The sequence below is a fragment of the Lepidochelys kempii genome, chromosome 8 (genome assembly GCF_965140265.1).
Source record: "Lepidochelys kempii isolate rLepKem1 chromosome 8, rLepKem1.hap2, whole genome shotgun sequence".
Classification (NCBI taxonomy): Eukaryota; Metazoa; Chordata; order Testudines; family Cheloniidae; genus Lepidochelys; species Lepidochelys kempii.
Genome location: NC_133263.1, coordinates 81,048,300 through 81,070,645, shown reverse-complemented (window position 1 = coordinate 81,070,645; position 22,346 = coordinate 81,048,300). Strand labels below are relative to the sequence as shown.

The window sequence follows — 22,346 nt, the reverse complement described above, 5'->3', positions numbered from 1 at the left end:
TTATCAAGGTTCCTTGCTTCTAACAGCAAGTAGTACTCATAGTAGCCACTAATATTACTCTTTTTTGTTTTTTCTTTGCATGGGGAAAAATTCCAAGGTAACTATTTTTTAAAATCTTTGTATATTAAGCTTGTCATATTCTGCTAATATTGGCAACTGAAAAGGATTGTATGCTAGTGGGCACAAAACTGTATTATTAACTTCTCTTTGTGCTTTTATTAATTTAGATAATCTTTTTAAAGACAAACTATTTCTTTAATTGAATTAAGTAGCTTGACAACAGGATGGTAAATGAGGCAGAACATGACATTTTGTAAACTTCTGTAAAATGGTTTTTAGCATCGTGTGGATCACACTATGTCTACTTAGTAAAGCAGAGCATGCAAATTAGATTTCTGCCATGTGTACTTCAGTTTGTAATTAAATAGGAATAAGTAGTGGGGAAAGTTTCTTTACAAACTTATTCTATGGACTCAATGATAGATATGGCACAAAGAAATGCATGCTGCCATTAAAAATCCACATTAACTTACTTTTAGCCTTACTTGAAACTGTAAACATGATCTTAGAAGAGCAGATTTATTTTATTATTTCAGATGTAATGAATACACTCACCTGAACTTTGAGCAAGTAAAACGTGCAACAGGCATATGTTTGCCATGAAAACTGTTTATAAGTTGAGTGTTCAGTATGACAGAAACCTTGTTCTTTTTCTCATTAAGTATTTTTCTCCTTTCCATTGTAGGAAAGAAATCTGATTAACATATATAAACGCAAATGAGTCAGAGGTAGCATATGCTTCAGTTGGTAATAGGCTGTTACTTGTGTTAATGTTTAGATTGTGCTTGCAGTCACAGCCCCACTAATGTATAGGTCCTTGACAATAGCTTAGTGGTTTGAGCATTGGCCTGCTTAAATCCAGGGTTGTGAGCTCAATCCTTGAGGGGGCCATTTAGGGTTTTGGGCCAAAAATTGGGGATTGGTCCTGCTTTGAGCAGGGGTTGGACTAGATAACCTCCTGAGGTCCCTTCCAACCCTGATATTCTATCAATCAGCTAGCACTGTGCTTCCTTAGACAGCATGAGCAGTGTCATCCATGACAGGGTTAGCCTTGAAGCAATTAGCAAAAACAACAAGGAAAGTTGATTTTTGTTTTGTTTTGTTTTGATTTGCAGTCTAACAAAATAGTTTGCGCATGGTACTGTAAAGCTGTTTCATCCAGGCAGCAGATTGAATGGAAATTGATTAGTAAAGCAGTGTGTTCAAAACATTAATGGCGAGAAGTGCACCTGAGATATAAAGTTGCTAGTGACAATAGTAATTATTGACAGAGTAGCATACTTACTTGTAAAATGCTTTGAAATGATGCAAAACCCTGGTCTTTCAAATTTCCATCCTGTATCAGTTTATCAGGAGTTATCTCCTGAATGTGAATGTATTTCAGTCCTAAGTCACTGCACCTGTTGCCAAGAGGTATTTATTCCAATCATTCACCAAAAGCACAGAGCGTTATTGCTTGACATTTTATAGCACTGGAAAAAAAGCTATCTTTTCAAAATCATTTATTCAGAGAGGAGAAAATGGAGCAAAATAGTTCATTTTACCTTAAGCACTGCTATTTGGCAGTGTTCACATTTGCACGGCACAAAGCTGCAATATTGATTTTTCACTCACAAGGCCTCCCACTAGTTCTTTCTTCAATTGTCAGGGTTGCAAGATGGATTGAATTACACTTTGCTTCTTGAAATGCTTATTTTTTCTTTGTTGCTAGAAAAAGATTATAAACGAAGCTTAGAATAAAGATCACATCAGCTTTGTCACAGGACTTTTAATTTTTTTGTTTACTGCTTTCTTTATGGCGATTGTGTTGTAAAAATTCCATAGAGGGACGTCCCTGTCTAACACACTGCTTTACTGCCTTCTCTCTCTGCAGAGTAGCATCCTACAATATAATCTGAGCGTCCTCTGTTACCCAGTGAGTGACCTGACGTTAGCTTGTCTATTATTTTGAAATGTGAGCCCCAATATAGAGCAATGCATGTAGGGAATGGGGAGGTGAAATCTAGGTCAATGTACAATTGATGATACTTAAATCAATTGCCACTTCCCTTAGATATAAGATTTGCAGTTAGCTAACGTCAGTACAGTATTTGCAGGATTCAGTATATTTCCTGTTGCAAATATAAATGAGGGTAACGATCTGTATTCATCATAGATAATGTAGCATGGTTTTCAGTACCATCCCTGTAACGATAGAAGTGTCTGACCTGATGCTGCAAACACGGAGTGACTTATTGTGCTCAGTCAGCCACACTATGTCAGTTAACCTCCCTCAGAAGCACCCTCGGCCCTTCTAACACTCCTCTGCAAACTGCCAGGACGCCACAGGAAAAAGCCGGCAGCAGAGGCAGAATTAAGTAATTCCCTATTTTGTGCTGGATGACTTCGTTCTTCAGAATCACAGAATGCATCGGCAGCATTATTGCTAGTCCTGGCATGGCTGGGGCCATGGTGCTAAAGTGTTTATACTTTGGATCAAAATATGTTGACTGTAATTGAATCACACTCGTGTATCAGAAGAGAACATGCATGACCTTCTGGTTTTATCTTGGCCCATTCTGACTAGATTTAGCAAAGATCTAATATTAGTGTTTGATGCTATGCATCATACATTCTGTCAAACATAGGGGCATGAGTTTTGGATGATATGAAAGTTTAATTTGGAGTTTCTTTGTTTTAAAGTGTACCATTCTTTCTTCTGTTTTTAATAAATATTAAAATGTATGAGTGTAAACTGACTGTGCTTACAGATTGACATGATTAAAAGAAACAAGTCTTTTGGAGATCTTACAGCTCATCATCTCAATACAATGGGAGTTTTAATCCACAGATTACTAACATAATAGGAAGGGTGCTTCTCTAGTCCATATAAAATACTACTGCCAAGATCACTTTCTCGCCCGTCAATTTGACCATCTTTCTTTTTTTAAAGATTTAAAGAAATCTTTCCATTGGCTTCTCCTTCTCCACCTCATCATATTCAATATTATTGTCCTTTCCTTTAAAGCTCCACATAATTCTGCCCATCTGTACTTATTTGGCCTTGTCCTTTTTGCCACCTCTTGTCTCTTCTGCTCCTCCAGTTACTCCACTATCCTCCAGTTTGCCCCCAGTCATCTCTGTGCTTTCTTCCATTCTGCACAGAACACTCTTCCACAAAGATCCACAAAGCCACTACTTTTTCTGCTTTTGATTCCCTTCTAAAGACATACTTCTGGTACCACGATTATAAGAAACCAGTATGTATGTGACTTGAGAATATTCTCTTTCATACCCCCATCCAAACGCCCCAAAATGGCACATGCTACACCACCTGCTCTTTGTCTGTTTGTCTTCATTTTCATTTTAGCTGTGTATTGTTGTTACAATGTATTTATTATAAACTCTATGGTGCAGAAACTGGGCATTCTTTGTGTTTGGTTGGAAAACACATAACACAGTGTGAGAGCTCCTGTAAATAAATAATAATTATGCCGATCATATTAATACAATATACCAGTGGTGGCCAAACCGCGTCTCTTTTATAGTGGAAGTGCGGCTCTCAGAGCCCCTTACGCTGTCTCTCTTCCTCCGCCTGTTTGGTCACCCCGGTAATATGCCATATTTAAAGTAGACTATACCAAATGGTTCACATGCTGTGTTGCATGTGTGTAATAAATGTATGAACCAAAAATCTTTCTGAACACATAATGACTGTGTGTGTGTAATAATGACTGTGTGTGTGTAATAATGACTGTATGTGTGTAATAATGACTGTGTGTGTGTAATAATGACTGTGTGTGTATATTATTCCAAATGTTTTGCTTATGGAAGGGAGAGAAATGTTTGTTTTTAAATGTATAGAGTACCAAAGATGGGTAAATATTGAAATACCTAACCCTTTACTGTATGCCAGAAATCTTTATGGAATCTTAACTATAACAGTGCTAGAGTGTGTTACTAGTTTTACAAGAACGCTGGGGGGAAAAAAATCTCCGGTGCTGTTGAAAAGTATCTACTTTTTTAAAGAAGTTGTTATTTAGTCTTATCACATCATCTAACGTATCACACAATTTAATATGATGATGGGTTCAAATTTTGTGTCAGGGAGACAAAGCAATCTGGTCTATGTCAAATCTTGTATGTATAGCACAGTGGTTCTCAAACTTTTATACTGATGACCCCTTTCACATAGCATGACTCTGAGTGCAACCCACCGTATAAATTAAAAACACTTTTTAATATATTTAACCATTATAAATGCTGGAGGCAAAGCGGGGTTTGGGGTGGAGGCTGACAGCTCGTGACCCCCCATGTAATAAGTTGAGGGGTCCCGATTCCCAGTTCGAGAACCCCTGGTATAGCAGAATATAGCTACTTTATGCTAGCGCTCTACATTGACTGCATAAAGAACTGATGTAAAGGACAAAAGGTTTCCCATTGAATTAGCTAGTCCTAGGTTTTGGTGCCCAGACAATTGCATGTTACTTCAAAACTCTCAATGGAATGATTTGCTTTAAGGAATTCTCTCAGAAGAAGATTTCAGATTTTTTTTTTTTTTTTTTGGGTAAAAACAAGGATTTCCCCAAATTAATGAAGGATTTTTTGGGGAGGAAAGGGGGTGAATTTTCCTGATTGGATGCAGGAACTTTTCAGCACACTTCTGCAGAAATTACTTACATACTTATTCATAAGTGCTCTTACTCAAGTAATGTGCTATTAGTTTATGCAAAATGGCATAGGTAGGTACGCTAAAATGTCATGGGGGCCACCTTTGGGACATGGAACATCCCTGGGAAAGGAAAAGCTGCATTTCAAAGAGAGAGGAGAGGTACAAAGGGTGAGAACCGAGATTGAGGCAATGCTTTTCCCTCACATTGTTTAGCTGTGACTCTCATCATCTCTGCCTGCTCCTCACTCTTACAGACTGCTTGTCAGGCTGGGATCTGAATAGCTAGATAGGGGGCAAAGTAGCTGCCTGGCAAGGTGCTAATCATAAGGCCCTCTTGCCATCCCAAAGACCATTATCACCAGGGAACCCACACCTGAGGCCACACCTCCATCCTATCACCAAATGCACACCCACTGCTCCAGTCAGGCACCCCCCTCACCACTCAGCCAGTTGCCCCAAGCACACAGCGCCAGCACGGCCCCCCTCCCCCCCCCATCTTGGGTCAGAGCCAGAGGTCAGAAGCCAAATGCCCAAGCCCAGGGTGAGCCAGAGACATGGTCGAGAAGCAGAGCCGGGGGTCAGAGCCAAGGGTGTCCAGGATGGATAAAGGCAGGAGCAGGCATGGGCTGGAAGCAAGCAGGAGTAGGCACAAGAGTAGGTTGGGCCGGAGCAGACATGGGAGCAGGAAGCAGGATCAAGCACAGTTGCAGTGTGGGATGTGTTGTGCTGGCTGCTGCTGGGTCAAGTAGTAGTTTAGCTCCATCCGTTCACCAATCAGTACTTGCAGTCAATCAGCCTCAGCTGTGCCCCAGTGTTGATAGTAGACTGACCTCGCTGCAGCTGGCTCCCTGACGCTGGCAATCTCACCCAATCAGTTGCCTTTGCCACTGCCCACTACACACTCAGCTGCACCAAGCACTTCCCCTTACTGGAACTCCCACCGAATCAACTTCTTCATCTACTCCAGGGGTTCTCAAAATGGGGGTCGGGACCCCTCAGGGGGTCGTGAGGTTATTAACATGGAGGATCGTGAGCTGCCAGCCTCCACCCTAAGGTCCTGCCTCTGAAAACTTGGCAGTTATGTGAGTTGGTTGTGAGAAGAATTCTCCTCTGTTGTTTAGCTCAGTTTTCTGCAAATGTGCAATAAAAAAGCAGCAGCACATTGATTTACACTGTAAAAACAGTAGCTTTTCAGTGTAAAGGGCTGAAAACTTAACTTTGTAATATTTTTTTAAATTAAAGCTCAGAATGTGCGGAATCCAGAAGAAACCACCAGATGATTTTGAAATTCTGAAAACATTTCTTCACTCTGTGATTTTCTCTTATGCCTGGCAATACCTCATTACTGTATTTATCTTGCACACTGCCTGTAAAAGGCAGACCCTGGACCAATTCAATGTGAATTTAGATCTTTGGAAAACATTCAGATATTTTTAAAGATGTTTTGTAATTAGGCTAATATGATTACAATTCCAAAAGCTATGTTCTGTGAATGTGATAAAAAACATCTGTAATGGCTTGTGTTACTTTCCTCTCCTTGAGCATGGGACAGAAAGTGTAACATCCATGCATATGCCAGAAAGTGTTTTCCTTTTGTCAGTTTTTTCTCATTGTTCTAATTTGATTCCTTTTTTTTTTTTTTTAAAGGTTTCAGCCGAGCAGCATTACCATTTGGTTTAGTTAGGAGGGAACTGTCTTGTGAGGGCTACTCCATTGACCTTCGGTGTCCAGGAAGTGATGTTATTATGATAGAGAGTGCTAATTATGGACGGACAGATGACAAGATTTGTGATGCCGACCCTTTCCAGATGGAAAACACAGAATGCTTCCTCCCAGATGCCTACAAAATTATGACACAAAGGTAAAAATGCATTTACTGTTTTTCCAAAAGTGTACCGCACGATTAATTTACTCATTGTATATGTACTGATTTACATTTTCTCTTATGGAAAAATTATTCAAATATCCTTCTAATTTTTATCTAGTAATATTACAAAGAAATTGAAGCTAGCTACCAGCAAATCTTTCTGAGTTCCTTTTATAGTCTCTGTGATAAAAGTGAGAAATCAGGCAGGTGATTGCAAGGAGAATGAAACATTTCACTTCTTTGAAGTGTCACTGTATCCTCGTCTTTCAGGAAGTCAAACTGTACTCAAAAAGTATTCAAATGGCTGCTGCATGTTTAAGCAGTTTCTAAATGCTATCAATACAATCAATAGCTGACCCTCTGCTCACCTACAAAACATATCAAACTAAAACAACTGTACAGTCAGGTCAGTTCTTTGGAAAGGGTGTAAGCATTGTCCTCTTAGAGGACAAAACTGCTTTCTGACTGTCTTGCTCAGCAGTTATTACTATCACTCCAGCGTTCAGCAAGTTGCCCTGTTAGTTTCAGGGTATGAGATGTAGCACCAATAAAAGGGACTCACTGTAAAAAAGCTTCACAGAAATTGCATCTGCACTGAAGATTTACAGAAATTCTCCTGCCATGGCCTAATATTTGTGTAGATCAGCCAGTGCTAACAATTGTGGAAGTACTAGTGTAGATTTTTCATGGGCATGTTTACCATCCTGTCATCATCAGAGACTGGATAGAGACCTTCTGGAAAAAAAACTCCCTTGTAAGTGCTCAAGTGATATCTTCATATTATTAGCTTTGTCCGTTTTTGTTATAAAATGCAAAAAATCATGTCTTTTCAAATAGTCTCATTTTAACAGACAAATGAGTGGGAATTGGTGAAGATTGATGGTTTTCCCCACTTCAAAAAACCTCCACCCCTCATTATTCTGGGGGGGGGGGAGGGGGGCTAAAAAAAGGTGGAGAGAAACAGTAAACCTCTGAGATTTATGAAGTCAAGTGAATAGTATTTCTTCTATGCTTTTTTCATTAATTATATTTTCTTATGCTATAAAAAGGCATGTTTTCTGTAAGTAAAGCCTAAAAGCAATAATCGTGTCTCCAGTCTACTATGATACTCTTTATCCTCCCTTCTATACCAGTACACATTCACCAATTTATTTTGTATTTCAGTACCTAGCCTATTATGAAGTTTTTCCAGAGTTTTATTTCCATTCTTTTCAACCATTTTGATGTTACTAACTGTAACAACAGCCTTCATAGACATAGAATTAGGGTAGCAATCTCGATCTTAAATTTTAAATGCTAGAAGGGTATTAAGGAATTTGAGATTATGTTTCAACTGATGGCTTTTGTGTTTGCGGTCAGTAGTGGAAGGACTCTGTAGCTAATCCTGGCCAAGTTAATGGAAAGGTTCCAGAACTTCTCTGAATCAGTTTGGATTGTCTTTTTGTGGTTCTAGTTCATTGTTGTTAAATAGATCAAGCCAGATTTCCACTGAGACTGCAGCAGCAGTGTCATCAGCCTGAGCGTCATCTGTCAAGTCCCTTCGAAACCACTTTCAGTTGCTTTGTAAGTGTAGTGCTTCTCTGTAGAGTTCCTTGTTGTGTAAAACACATGTTGTGTTTTGATCAAAGTCTTCTTTATGCTCAGCACATGTTTCAGGATTGTGGCAGTTGGATGCAAATATAAACAAGCAGTCTTCATAAGAGTTTCACCAGAGTGTCATTAGGAAGCTAGGACGTTAGTTTTTCCATCAGTGCGCATGAAGCTTATGGTGGTTGCAGAAGTATTTTTGAATTTTCATGATCTGCAGAACTGGGCTAGGTGTTACTTTATATCTCAACTGGAAAAAATCATGTGCTTCATATGTCAGAGGTTTAGATTATTTGCATCTGAGAAGTTTTAATCTTTTTCAGTTTTTTAAAATTCTCTTTTTGTTATCTAAGCAAATGGCCAAGACCATGTGTCACACTTTTCTGTAGTTTCTTGGCAGAAATTTCTAGACTTTTTGAGTTTAATGTTTTATGGTTTTCTTTTTCAGAGACTCAATGACATTTAGTAGGAATGCACTTTCCTTCTGTCTTCCAATATTTTCTTAACATTGCTCTCAATTTGTTCTATATAAAAAGAAGGTTGCAACTTTCTTATCAAGTATTTGAAGTCTTTATCTTTCATTTGTTTATTATACCATAACCAGTGATTGATCTTAGTTATTTTGGGGGGTGAATTGATGCTGGTCCTGAATAAAATGTATTTTGAAGAGGTGTTATATGTCCTGAAACAGGCACTTGTTTTTATTGCAGTTGTATTTCAATAACAACAATGGTATAGAGGATCATTAGACTCATCAGTGTACTGCTCTCTCAGTAGAAAAAAGCTTAATTCATTTGTACATTTGCTCACGAAGAAAGCATTATTTGGTGCTTTTTGAGATGAATACTAATCCTTTCCATCTCACTACTTAAGAGCTCCTGACAATGTTTTCTTTTTACTTCAGAAGAATGATCTGTTTCCATTATTACTTCAGTCCACTCAGTTACTTACTGCTGCCTTCAATTTTTTGGCAAGTCATATAAATTCATAGAGTGATGTTTAGTAATTACTAAATGCTACCCATGTGTTTGCAGTATTGCTCAGCAGCTTTAGCATTCACTACAAACCTAAGAAACACCCTAATGAAAACTTAAGATTGAAAAATAAGATGAGCTAACCAATTTAGTAGAGAACTGTGATATCAGAAGCCATGCCCACTTTCTAGAAGCTTGTAGATTCTGGCAAACCAAATCTCTCTTAAAATTTACAGATCCACCATCTCCTTCAGCATCCAGTGTTAGTTGATACTACCCACTGGACATGGTCATCTCTTTCCACTTACTTGTTTCTTTTCTTCTCTATGTTTCTTGGTAGTTCTTAACTTTCTTATTTTTTTCCTAATAGGCCTATCTTAGAACATTGATGTTCTCATCACTTTGCTTTTAACTTAAAGTATTTTTTATTCACGGATTGAAATTAGATCCCAGTGACTATAGTATAAAATCTTTCACATATATGTTACGGTAGAACCTCAGAGTTACGAATATCTTGGGAACGGAGGTTGTTGGTGATTCTGAAATGTTTGTAACCCTGAACTAAATGTTATGGTTATTCATTCAAAAGTTTACAACTGAACATTGGCTTCATACAGCTTTGAAATTTTACTATGCAAAAGAAAAATGCAACTTTTGGCCATCTTAATTTAGATGAAACAAGCACAGAAACAGTTTCCTTATCTTGTCAATTTTTAAAAAACTTTCTCTTTATTTTTTTAGTAGTTTACATTTAACACAATATTTGCTCTCTGTGTGCGTGTGTGGTCTCTGCTGCTGCCTGAGTGAGTACTTATGGTTCCAAATGAGGTTTGTGGTTGAGCAGTCAGTTTCAGTATGTTCATGTAAATAGAAGTTCAAAAAATTAGCTTAAAAAAGGGAGGCAAAACCTGGCAGCACTTCCCTTCCCCCCATGCTCTCAGCCCTACACACACACACAAAACCTGATGGGGTTCCCAGGGTGGGGTGTGGAGGTGTGGTAGGAACTGTATTTCCCACAGTTCTAGGTTTGGTCAGTTTCATATAGTTATGTGTTAGCTGTTTGTTCCTTTCCTTTCTTTTTTTTTTTTTTTTTTCCGTAATGTAACATTGTTTCTAAAATATGTGTTAGTGAATGAGCAGTATAATCGCCTAGCAATAGTTTCAAGCCGTGTGGGATTTTTATGTGTAAAAACAATCTGGATGAGTTGATACTTATTAACTATACAATACCTCCCCTAGGGAGAAATTTACTATTTTTCCCATATTTTTTTCTTTACTTTAAAAAAAAAATGAAATAAAAAGGTTAGACACATAAGGAGCCTGAGGACAAGAACTTCCTTGCTTGTGAGGAGTCCTGAGTGCAGCTGTAGCCAGTAACTCTTGTGAGACTTTGAAGTTGACATTACTAGCTAATATTGTTCTTTGTAGACAAATTGGTGGCTTGAAAATTAACTTTTAAAAAAAAATCCACTTAGAAGCCAGTTTTAGAAGAATGAAAATGGTTTGTCTGAGTTATTTTCAAACTGCCTGTTCACCTATGAAGACTTTCTGCCTGCAGTGTCAACTTCAAAGCCTAGCTTTACAGACACTGAGAAACTGAAGATGATCACTACCAATTTCTGTTGAGGCAGGCACTGAAGATTTTATGGCTTCTGCATGCTTTTTCAGTTTTTATAACTTTAAATAATAACATTTAAAATATTTGTGTATATATATGTATATATGTTTTAAAATGAGACATTCTATAATAAGCCAAATAACATTCAAATGTGTGTGGTTGCTAGGAGAGCCACATTTTTCTGGATGCTGAGGGCACTTTGTTTCCAAGTATGGATAGAATACAACAAAATAAGCCTTTTATGTTTGGTAATTCTTTCTGGATAATATTAGACAGTCGATGTGAATTTTCCCACATATATTTTAAAACAGAACTCCTAGAAGATGATACATACAAGAACTAAGCAAAACCCTGATGAATATTAATAACAGAGATTTGTGTGGTGCCAATATAATACAAGTGGTTCACTTTCTGTTGGCATGCATATTCCAAGAACCACATGGCTTTCTTCAAAATTTTGGATCGTCGAGGAGGTAAAATTTCTGCATTGGTGAGTGGTTAGAAGAAAGCTGCCAGTCAGGACCTCTGGGCTCCAGGCCGATCTCTACAACTGACTTGATCTAAGTCATTTAACCATTTTGTGACATGGTAGAACTAATATGAAATGAAACTAATGGGCTTAAAAGAAAATTTGTCATATGACTCTGGATCACACAGAACTGATAGTTCATTTAAAAAGGCAAAAAAACAACGTTTGAGTGCCTAAAAAGTATTAATGGACAGCAAAAGTAACACTAGCTTTCTAAATCAAATGCAGTGTCCTTAACAATAAAGGTTATAACATCTTTATTCTACAAACAGCTGCATGGATCTTTGAAGATGAGATCTGTAGGGCTCAATGGGTAGTGATCAATGGCTCCATGTCTAGTTGGCAGCCGGTATCAAGCGGAGTGCCCCAAGGGTCGGTCCTGGGGCCGGTTTTGTTCAATATCTTCATTAATGATCTGGAGGATGGCGTGGATCGCACCCTCAGCAAGTTTGCAGATGACACTAAACTGGGAGGAAAGGTATATGCTGAAGGGTAGGGTTAGGATACAGAGGGACCAAGACAAATTAGAGGATTGGGCCAAAAGAAATCTGATGAGGTTCAACGAGGACAAGTGCAGAGTCCTGCACTTAGGATGGAAGAATCCCATGCACCGCTACAGACTAGGGACCAAATGGCTAGGCAGCAGTTCTGCAGAAAAGGACCTAGGGGTTACAGTGGACGAGAAGCTGGATATGAGTCAGCAGTGTGCCCTTGTTGCCAAGAAGGCCAATGGCATTTTGGGCTGTGTAAGTAGGGGCATTGTCAACAGATCAAGGGACGTGATCGTTCCCCTCTATTTTACATTGTTGAGCCTCATCTGGAGTACTGTGTCCAGTTTTGGGCCCCACACTACAAGAAGGATGTGGAAAAATTGGAAAACGTCCGGCGGAGGGCAACAAAAATGATTAGGGGACTGGAACACATGAGTTATGAGGAGAGGCTGAGGGAACTGGGATTGTGTAGTCTGTGGAAGAGAAGAATCGGGGGATTTGATAGCTGCTTTCAGCTACCTGAAAGGGGGTTCCAAAGAGGATGGCTCTAGACTGCTCTCAGTGGTAGCAGATGACAGAACAAGGAGTAATGGTCTCAAGTTGCAGGGGGGGAGGTTTAGGTTGGATATTAGGAAAAACTTTTTCACTAGGAGGGTGGTGAAGCACTGGAACGCGTTACCTAGGGAGGTGGTGGAATCTCCTTCCTTTGAAGTTTTAAAGGTCAGGCTTGACAAATCCCTGGCTGGGATGATTTAGTTGGGGATTGGTCCTGCTTTGAGCAGGGGGTTGGACTATATGACCTCCTGAGGTCCCTACAAACCCTGATATTCTACGATCTGGTCTGTATTGTGCCATGAAGAACATAGTTTCAAATAGGCCTTTGAAAGAAGAAAAAATAACAAATGATCAGAAAACTGTATGAACGTTGCAACTTGGGAATGCACCAACTGAAAGGGTATTTATCACACAACCATAATAGCCTGTCCATTTTTTAAAAAGTGGTAATAGAAAAGGTATCCAGATTATTTTTGAACTGCAACAAAAAAGTGAGAGTTTCCTTTGTTAATAATATTGGACTCCCTGGGCCAGACTCTCATTTACACTAAGACGCCCCATACACAACTCTGGCAATGTAAACGGGCCTTAAAGTAAATTCCATTTAATCTCACCTATCATTCCTTTATATTGCCAGAGTGGTGTAAATGGACTGTGCCATTAATAAGAATCTGTGCCAATTTGGTTTATCTTCATAATGATTCAGAAAAGTATGCAATCCCCCCTCCCCAAAAAACATCAGGCAGAGAAAGTTGTATCATCCTTAGCTAAATGTGCTCTCTGGGTGACCTTTTTCACTCTTAAAAACACATGCGAACACATACACATATACAACAATTAGCCCACACTGGAATACCTTTGTAAATGAAAGAAGTTTAGATAAAATTATTTTTCTTAAAATAACATTTCAGTGAGTCTACTAATAAATGTGTGCAAGTAAATTATATGTGACTCACATGCAAATGTGTGTTGGGAAACTAACAAAAAATAAAGTAAGGGCTTGCCTACACAGCCCCGTAGTTCACACAGCAAAGGTGTGAGTTGAAGTGTGTACTAGCATGCTGCAAAGTAACTCACTCCTCGTGGATGCTGTTGGCCCAAAGTAAGAGGTATCTAGTAAAGTTCATGTTATCGAAGTCTTCTTTCAAAGAGGACTATGTTAATGTGAACTGGGTACTTTTTAGTTCGCTCCAGTAGCAACCCCACAGAAGAGTTACTATGCAGTACGTTCGTGCGTGCTGCGATTCACACCCCCATAGTCTGAACTGAGAGGCCGTGTAGACATAGCCAGAGAGTGTTCTTTAAAAAAGAGTGGATTCTAGCATTTAACTAAATAATTGTCACAAGAGAGAGCTAGTTTCCTTACTCTGAAAAAAACATTGATTGTATCCTCAGTAAAGTTCCACAGAAGGTGGGGAAATTGTGGAAATACCACTTGAAAGATGTAGTTTTTATAAGATGAAATGGGAATGAGCCCCAGAGCCATCTCTTTCCCTCTCACACAACTTTTGGAAGCCCTGCCTACAAGTAAGTGGCTGTACTGTTGTGGTGAAAAGGGTTTGGATGGAGCAAGAGAAAGCCAGATGAAAAGCCACTGATGCTGAGGAGCCAGGGAGTAGTGCAGATTCTATGCCTCCATGCAGATGCCCTGGTCCTCCATGGATATCCTGATATCTGTGGGGAAATCTTTAAATAAGGACAAATTGTAGGAAACTTTGGGTTGAAACTTCCTGAGCTTTGTGTCCGTTACACTGTTTTTCTCCTCATGAGTGCTAGATAGCTGTGATTGTATTTTGTTTATTTAACAGCACTGAAATTTGTTTTAGAAAAATGCACAAAGAATCCTATGGGTTTGTTTTCCAGGTGACAGATAAGAAGAGTAGATGTACATAAGGTACAGGTCAAATTAGGGACCTTCCCCTCTTTCAAAAATCCTTCTTTATAAAATGTTACTACAGAAAAGTAGGAGAATAGGGGACACAAAAGCTGTGCTAAAGGAAGAAATTCTTTAATACAATTTTTGTTTTACTACCTTCATGCATATTACCCTTCCTCTGCAAGATAGCACACAAATATGATGGAAAATGGTAACTCATTTGCAGAGGAAAGAGAGAGCGGGAAAGAGAGATGTTCAATCTTTTCCTAACAATGCAATGATTTTTTACATTCCACATATCAGTGTGTGTGATATATCATTGAAAGAAAAAAATTAAATACCCTTCCACTCAGAAGACACATCCTGCATGTGCTGCTATATGTTCCTTGCTTGTCAGGTCTACAAAAGAAACAGTGGCATATCAGATTATCTCCTTTCAAGTGAAAACAAGCCAGGTTCTTTCTAATTGAAATGAAATAAATCTTTCCCTGGACTCCAGTCTTAGATGGAGGGAGTTTCATTCGCCAATTCCTGTTGATTAATCTCATCGGAATGAAACACTTCAGCTTCTTAAGCCCTGTCTGCACCCGTGGAACGCAAAACTGGTTTCAGAACCAGGTTCGCATATTGAATGTTCTGCCAGAGTAAACCATTTTAGAGCATCTCAACCTAACTCCCTCTGACAGGTCTCAGGCTTGATTCTGTGACCAGGTGTAGCCTGGCTTCAAAACTACATTTCTTAATGTAGTTTAAAACTATTATAATGGGCAACAATTCATAGTCAACTCCTCATCTGTAGAAGGTGTTGCGTTGTTGAGGATGAAGCATCTCTCTTTTGGGGATCTGTCAGGCATAGACAAGGACTCCTCAGACCCTTGCTGCTGTTTGTGCTTTTATATGAATACTGTAGCTATTCCTTTTGTGGATGAGGGCTGACTTTGTTAAAGATATTCAGTAGTGCAACGTGTCTCATAGTATGATGTAACCTGCGTTTTTCTGTTTCTGTTCCCTGGGTAGTTTGGATATTTGCTCTCATTTTTATATCCAAAAAGTAGTAATTTTGATCACTGTATTTCAGATATCAATTTGGATGACTACTGCCCTGATTGCACGTGCATCAAAGCTGCCATTGTAAATGACCGAGTATAAAATATACGGTCTGTATTTTGCTTTGGCATGTCATTGGTGTTCATTACCAGATTGCTGATAATGTCTTCACAACTTCTTTACCATACGTTTATCAAAGCCATCCAGTCCCTTTTAGACTGCTATTTAAAAACTGCTCACATAAAAGCAGATGTACAGTCATAAGCCCTGATGCTGCAAACAGTCACCCACATGAGTATATTTATTCAAGTGGATGTTAAAGGGCTCCTCATACTTAAATTGGGTTTCTGACCATAGCCAATGCTGTGTGGCTCTGTGGATTTTGCTTTTCTTCTGTGTATGAGGCTCAATAGTGAATTATGACTCAGGTAAAAGGAAAAAAACAGAAGCCATACAATGACCCAAGTGCACAATCTCTTTTTTATGAATGAAGCTATTCATCATAGAGTGGTATAGCACTGAATATTTATGAGTCACACCAAAATCTTTAGTCCACTGAATATGCTGCATTAGTAGAGGAAAAAGCAGTCATGCCCATGGGATGATAAAAAACCTTACTTGACAGTGTTCATTTTTGCTACCATTAATTTTAAATTAAAAACTGGTAAGCTTGGTTTATTCATTTAAGAAAGAACAATATTTGTATAGCTGTAATGGTTCAGATCATTCTCTCACAGTATCTTTTAACAGCCTAGATACAAAAAGCCTCAGTTTATTAAGTCTGAAAAGCAGTCGGGTGAAGTGAGACAACTATCAGTGTAAATTTATTCACTTTGTGATGTGTTCTGTAGTTGTTTTTTGCAGCATGTGATTTGAAGATTGATCTCTGGCATTGTAATTGTCTTAAGAAATGGACAGTCTGCGAAAGTAACAACTTTTCCTAAACTTATTAGAATAGGCTACCTATTTGGGAAACTTCAGTAAGAATGAATTTGACTTAAAATTAAATTGGGATACATTATTAAACTGCTTATAGATATTTTATTTTGTAATATGGGATCTTTTATTTAAGCTGTCTTTATTTCCTGTCACTAACAAAAGTTATGATCAAATTTTTTCCTTGTATCACTGTATGTTTTTATTTGGTAGATTGGTGTATATGTGTTTTGGGGCATATTTTTATATCACTCTGTGCAGTATATTCATTTGCAGTATTGTATGCACACATTATATGAGAAGTATGTTTCAGATTCTATCGCTTTATTACAGATTTAGGGCCCCGTCCAGCATTCCTGTAGTGAGTTCACTAATGTATGTAAAATCTCTTATGCAGATTGTATCACTTACTATACATATTGTTATGATTAAGTTATTTAGCCACATTATTTGGTGGATTAATGACAGTGAGAACTTGGCTGAGACAACATTTATTTTACCCCCAATGCATTGAATTTTTAGCTTTCCATTCATTATTTTAGATAATTTGTATACTTTCTGTTCACTTGGTGACTTTCTGGTCCAGCCCTGAGATGTTCTCATTGATAATTTATATTCTCATATATTTAATAGATAAAAAGAACATGTTTATAAATAGCTAAGGCAATTTTTGGGTCATAAAATATCACTATAAGAGAATAAGACCGTTTATTTTTATATTTCCATGAACAGTTTGGTTAGATTCACTACAGTACTAGTCAAAACAGCTAAATTATCTGATAAATTGATTTAGGATTTTTATACATGTGTTCACATAGACATTTATCTCAACATTTGCTGAGGCGACCTTTATTAAGCTATGATGACTGCTGAATAGGAAATGTAACCAAGGTTTTTTTTATTCAAATATAATTTAAATATTCATCAAAGAGGAGTTATGCTTGAAACTGCCAGAGACTATTAACATCAAAAAATATAATTAACTGCACTGGGTATCATGAAGCAGAGTTAGCCAAATAGCCGAGAGGTCTAATTGCTCTCGAGCTTGAGAAGCAATGGTTTTATTTTATACCGTTGCTGTGGAATTAATAGTAATGTGGTTTCCTGTGTGAAGCAATTAAAAGTGGCCTGTTAAGATTCATTGCGCTATAGGAAATCTGTTGAATATCACTTAGTAAGCAGGATTGACATGTTTAAAAAAAAAAAGTACATGAAGATGAGTATTGATAGGGCGAGTGTAGATCTTAAATTAACAGAGATTAGTGTGAACTGAACAATATGTTTAAGTAGAATTATGAGAACTTTTTAGTGTTATGAAATTAGTGCTGGCAGTGACATCATCTAAAAAGCTTTCAGTGTTAATAATGCTGTTATTTACTGCTATAGAATTTAGAAGAATTATTACAGTAAGAGAATTTAGCTGGGAGGAGAAGAAAAGAAAGAAAAACAAGGATTTAGAAGTTAAAAAGTGGCTACAGTGTAATATAGAAATGTACTCATTTCACATTCTGGAAGTTTATTTCTTCCACAGATTGATCCCCTACTTAAAGAGCACTCTAATCTTTGTATTACAATTAAGCTTTCTAGTTCAATGCAATAAGAAAACATCTTTTATTGAACCCCATAGATCTTGCATTTGCCCAAGCTATATAGTCTTAAATTGGGCAGACATTCTGATGGCATTTTGACATTAATGAGGTTACTGAAGTGAAAAAGTTTAAGGGCCAAAGCTATGGGCAACAGTATGATGTTACAGAATTTCTTTTTTTTTTTTTTAATAATGAAGTTGCAACTAATTACTTAATAAATTGTCCATGATTACTAAAAGACATAGTAATTCCAGTCTTTATCCTTTTTTTTATGTAGTATAGACCAATGATACACACACCCCCTCCAAATCTGGACCCACAAATTAAATTGGAGCCACAAAGTGTTCTTTTATGAAATGTAATAACCTTGAATATACTAAATGTATATATAAATTATTAAATTTACAGTGAAATCTGACTTTTTAGGGTGTTTGTAGAAGATTAAAAATATCTCAATGCTAAAACAAAACTAAAAATCCTAACTAGAACTTCAGTTTCTTATAAAGATTTGCTGTCTGTGTCATACATTATTTAACATGCTCACCCTGTTTATATCAGTGACATAAGAGTGCATGCTAGTTTCTCAGAAGAGTACTGTCTTTGCCGCATCACAGCACACTGCTTTGTACTCCCAGACTTGCACATGGTGTTAGCAGATATTTAAAGCACTTCAACCTAACATTTTATAGGTCATGATGAACTGAGCCTATAAAACAAGTTACTGCTATGAAGTTAATGCAGTCTTAGAGTGTAGCATAGACTGAATATGTTACTCAGTACTCTGTGTAATATTTTTAGTTTGCTTGGGAAATATCAAAGAGGGGAATTCTTATCTCATATACATTTGCAGTGTCAAATCTGTTTCATAACACAACTATGGTACAGAATCCTGCACTTCAAATTTACTATCTGCAGTCATATATTTTTTCAAGTTTGTCACTAAAATATGCAGTTATACCTACAATTTTGATATCTTAATACATACATAGTCTCTAAAAACCTTAAAAGATGAATTAGGGATTAAAAAAAGCATTTCTTTGAACAAATGTAGGGGATATTATAATCTCAGACCTTTGCTAGATGCAACAAGAACCCTGTGTCCCTGCCCAAACTCTCTTAGTTAACATCTTGCAATGAGAGACCTTAATATTTATTAAAATCATATAATATCTCATCTGACAAGATATGTACTTTTTCCTTGTGCAAAAGCTTCCATATTAAATTATTGGTGATAGTCTGTGCAATTAAGATCCTTTAACCTTATTGTTCATTACGTCCAATACTTCCAACGTTCTCTTTCTGACTTTTAGCTGAAGGGACAGTGATTTTGAAAATGTATTTAATCTAAGCATTTTATCAGCACTGTGAAACAATTGGTTCATCATAAATCAAACTGTGTTCCCTAACCCCGGGATTTGTATGAGACTGTGTTTCTGTTTAACAACAAGACATGTTGGACTCAATTATTTTCTCATTTAAGAGTTCTCTACCAGTTCTCTACCCATCATCTTTCTGATGTTAACTTCATTTCTTATACACGGTGAACTCAGCTGTACTATTATGCTTCCAAAGCTGTAGGTGTTTTCTTATCTAAAATGTAGCAGCACAGATAATGCCTTCAGTGTATTATTCTAGTGCCAGCATCACAGATGGGTATGAAAACCGTCATTTACTTTGTATATTTAGCTTTCTTAGATAATTTCACTGCCTTTGTGACAGATATAGCAAAAGGACACCTCCTGGAGTCACATTTAAAAAAGAGCACTTTGTTAATATGCTGTAGACAGAATACATATGAGTTAGTGTTCAGTTATCATGAATGCCATCAGCAGTGCCTTGTTGCTTTTTTATCAGCCACTTCCTGCTGTCAGCTCAATTCTAATTTCAATAGAAAAGGATTTGCATTAAATGTAATGCAGTATTATACACAGCTAACATGGGGGTTTTAATTGTGCAAACACATGAGACTCCTGCAGTGGTAGGTAGTTTGATACAAGGATTAGATTATGACTATTTCTGTCACAATTAAAGATTAGCTCCAAGTTGATAGAGATGAGCTAGAGAATTTTCTCATGCATTTCTTATGCAGGTGAGCCTGCTTGATTTGATATGTAAAAATCACAAGACACCCATTTCTGCAAATGTAAAAGCAAACAAACAAAAATCCACCCTACTTCATTGGATTAAGACTGGGCACACTAGGATTCAGAAAAAACAGTTTAAACAAGTAATTTAATCTGAACTGCAGATCAAAAAAGAGTGGGGGGGGGGGAAAGGTAGCACTATCTTTCTTGAGTTAGAAGAGTGGGAAGATACCTTTGCTGAGGAAGTTCTGTACCTGGAAGCCGTGTGAGCTTTCCAGATGATAATTAGATTCAGACATCATTGTGGATAATGAATAACTGTGCTTTTGTGACAGGCTTTCCTCTCTGAATAAAAGAAAGTACTTGTAGTAAGGACTTTGAGATACATTTTAATAAAAATGACACCACTGTTACGGAGTTGATTAAAGACCCTACAAGAGACAGCACTTCTGTCTCAAGTTTTAAACCATATTGGGACAAGAAATCAGCAAATGAAATCAAGGGGCTCTAATTTTGTTTTTAGTCATCAGCTCAACATATATACCTACACAGCCATAAAACCCAGAGCGAAACGTGAAGAGACGGTTTAAAAAAGGACTATGCTATGTTGATGTCAGATTGCAGTCTAATGAGAACCTTTCAAAAAGTAAAATAAAAGGAAGTGATGAAATTAGTTATCTTGGGGCATAAGATTTCAACTCTTGCTATGCATTTTGCCTCTGGAGGTCTGTTCAGCTGCGCACATGAATCGCTGCCATAACCCTGTGGAATCAGCAGATACCTAGTGATGGCACAGTGCCTTTGTTGATGAAAATCATAACCAAAAAGGGGTTGTTCCCCAGGGCAGGTTTACTGAAAACAATTTATTCTTTTTCACCCAGTAAAACTCATCGTACATGCAGGTTCTTTTGCATTATTACAAATTCTAATCCTCTGAGTGGGTAATTAACGGACCAGAAAAGCCGTTTGTGGAAAGGAAGAGCCATAAGGGTGAAAAATATTTCTCCACTGAACGATCTTTAAGGAGTAAATAATTAGAAGAGCGAGAGGTTTGGGATGACCAACCTAAATCTGAGCATAATTAGGAGGAGTACAGTCTGAAAATTGAATCACTTGGTATGTGCAACAATTCTTATATCATAAGACTAATTAAATATTTAAAAGCCAAAATACTTCCACTATTTGAAGAAAAATAACCTGCCACAAAAGGGTCGCTAACTTCGCAGATAATTAGCAAGGGTTATGGGGGGAAGAATATCATAGATTGGCTCCAAGGTTCCTTTGCAAGGTCATATCTTATTATGCTGTATCTTTTATATGTTCTGGTAACAAGTTTCTTGCTAATTTAATCTAACTAGGGCATCCCATCGCGATTTTCCATTTCCCTTGTTAAAAATGTGATCATTTCTCTATGTGCAAACTGCAGTAGGTGAACATTTTTATACATAATTGCTCCTAATTGATACAGGTCAAAATATTTTTTTAATTATTCAAGAGGAAGTTTTGAAATTATGAACACAATATTGATGTTTAAAGACCAGTTAGGGTTTTTTTTAATTTTGGAATTATGCTCTTCTCTCCACTGTATAGTGAGACCTGGTGACCCTGTGAATTCAGCCTGGTCTCAGTGGCCTGCTCTGTACATAAATAAGGCTTACTGTCCTACTAAAACTAACGTAAATTTGTGTTGAGTATGCAGTTCTACAAACGAGAATTGTGCTAGATTAATAAGACCCTGAGTGAATCAAACCTAATTTGCACTAAACTGACCCAAATGTCCAGTCAAATTGTAAGAAATTATCAAAGTGCCTGAAGTATCAGAAGTTGTATTAACAAATAACCATTATAACTTTAAAATTGCTTATATTAGTAATTAAGGGGAATTTTGGGGGCAATATTAAGATGCATTAAAGATCTATACAAGTTAACTTGTAGAATAAATCTATGCATACTTTCATAATTCATGGTACAATATATATTACTCAGAGAATCACATTGAAGCGAATAGGAAGCAATCTTAAATTGTAAAACCTTAACCACATTATGAAAATGGTAAATGCCAGCCCATGGATAAAAAAGAATTACAGGGTGCAGAAATTAAAATAATTTAATAATTTAATTTAATAATTTAATTAAAATAAAATAATTTTTACTATCATCTGGTGCTTTTTATCTTTGTGTGTTCATTACAGCACTATGCATGAGAGAGAGAAATCGGGGTTAGGTTTTTTCCCTTCCCTCCACTTTTTGTATTTTGTACTATAGTGTTGCATGTTAGAAATTAACATTAGAATGTGATGTGACTGCAGTAGCACCAAATCCTCTTCTGAAACCTGCATAGCTTCCGAAAGACAATGCCTGCACCTAAAACTGTGCCGCTTTTTGTGAGACTCCTGGTAAGCATTAGCCTGAATATCTGCACATCTACACCCAAGTAGAGGTGTTTCTCTAAAAAAACAGCTTACTTGCGCCATTAAGCAGA

General features: G+C 37.3%; 1 protein-coding gene across 17 annotated transcripts in view; it reads left to right on the top strand.

Moving 5' to 3' along the window:
* ADGRL2 (adhesion G protein-coupled receptor L2) overlaps nt 1-22,346 on the top strand; it is a 195,250-nt gene that overhangs the window by 94,847 nt on the left and 78,057 nt on the right. For all 17 annotated transcript variants that reach the window (XM_073357234.1, XM_073357237.1, XM_073357249.1 and 14 more), the window contains exon 3: nt 6,359-6,572. In XM_073357234.1, the coding sequence (XP_073213335.1) occupies nt 6,359-6,572 (214 nt within the window). The remainder of the gene's footprint in view (nt 1-6,358; nt 6,573-22,346) is intronic.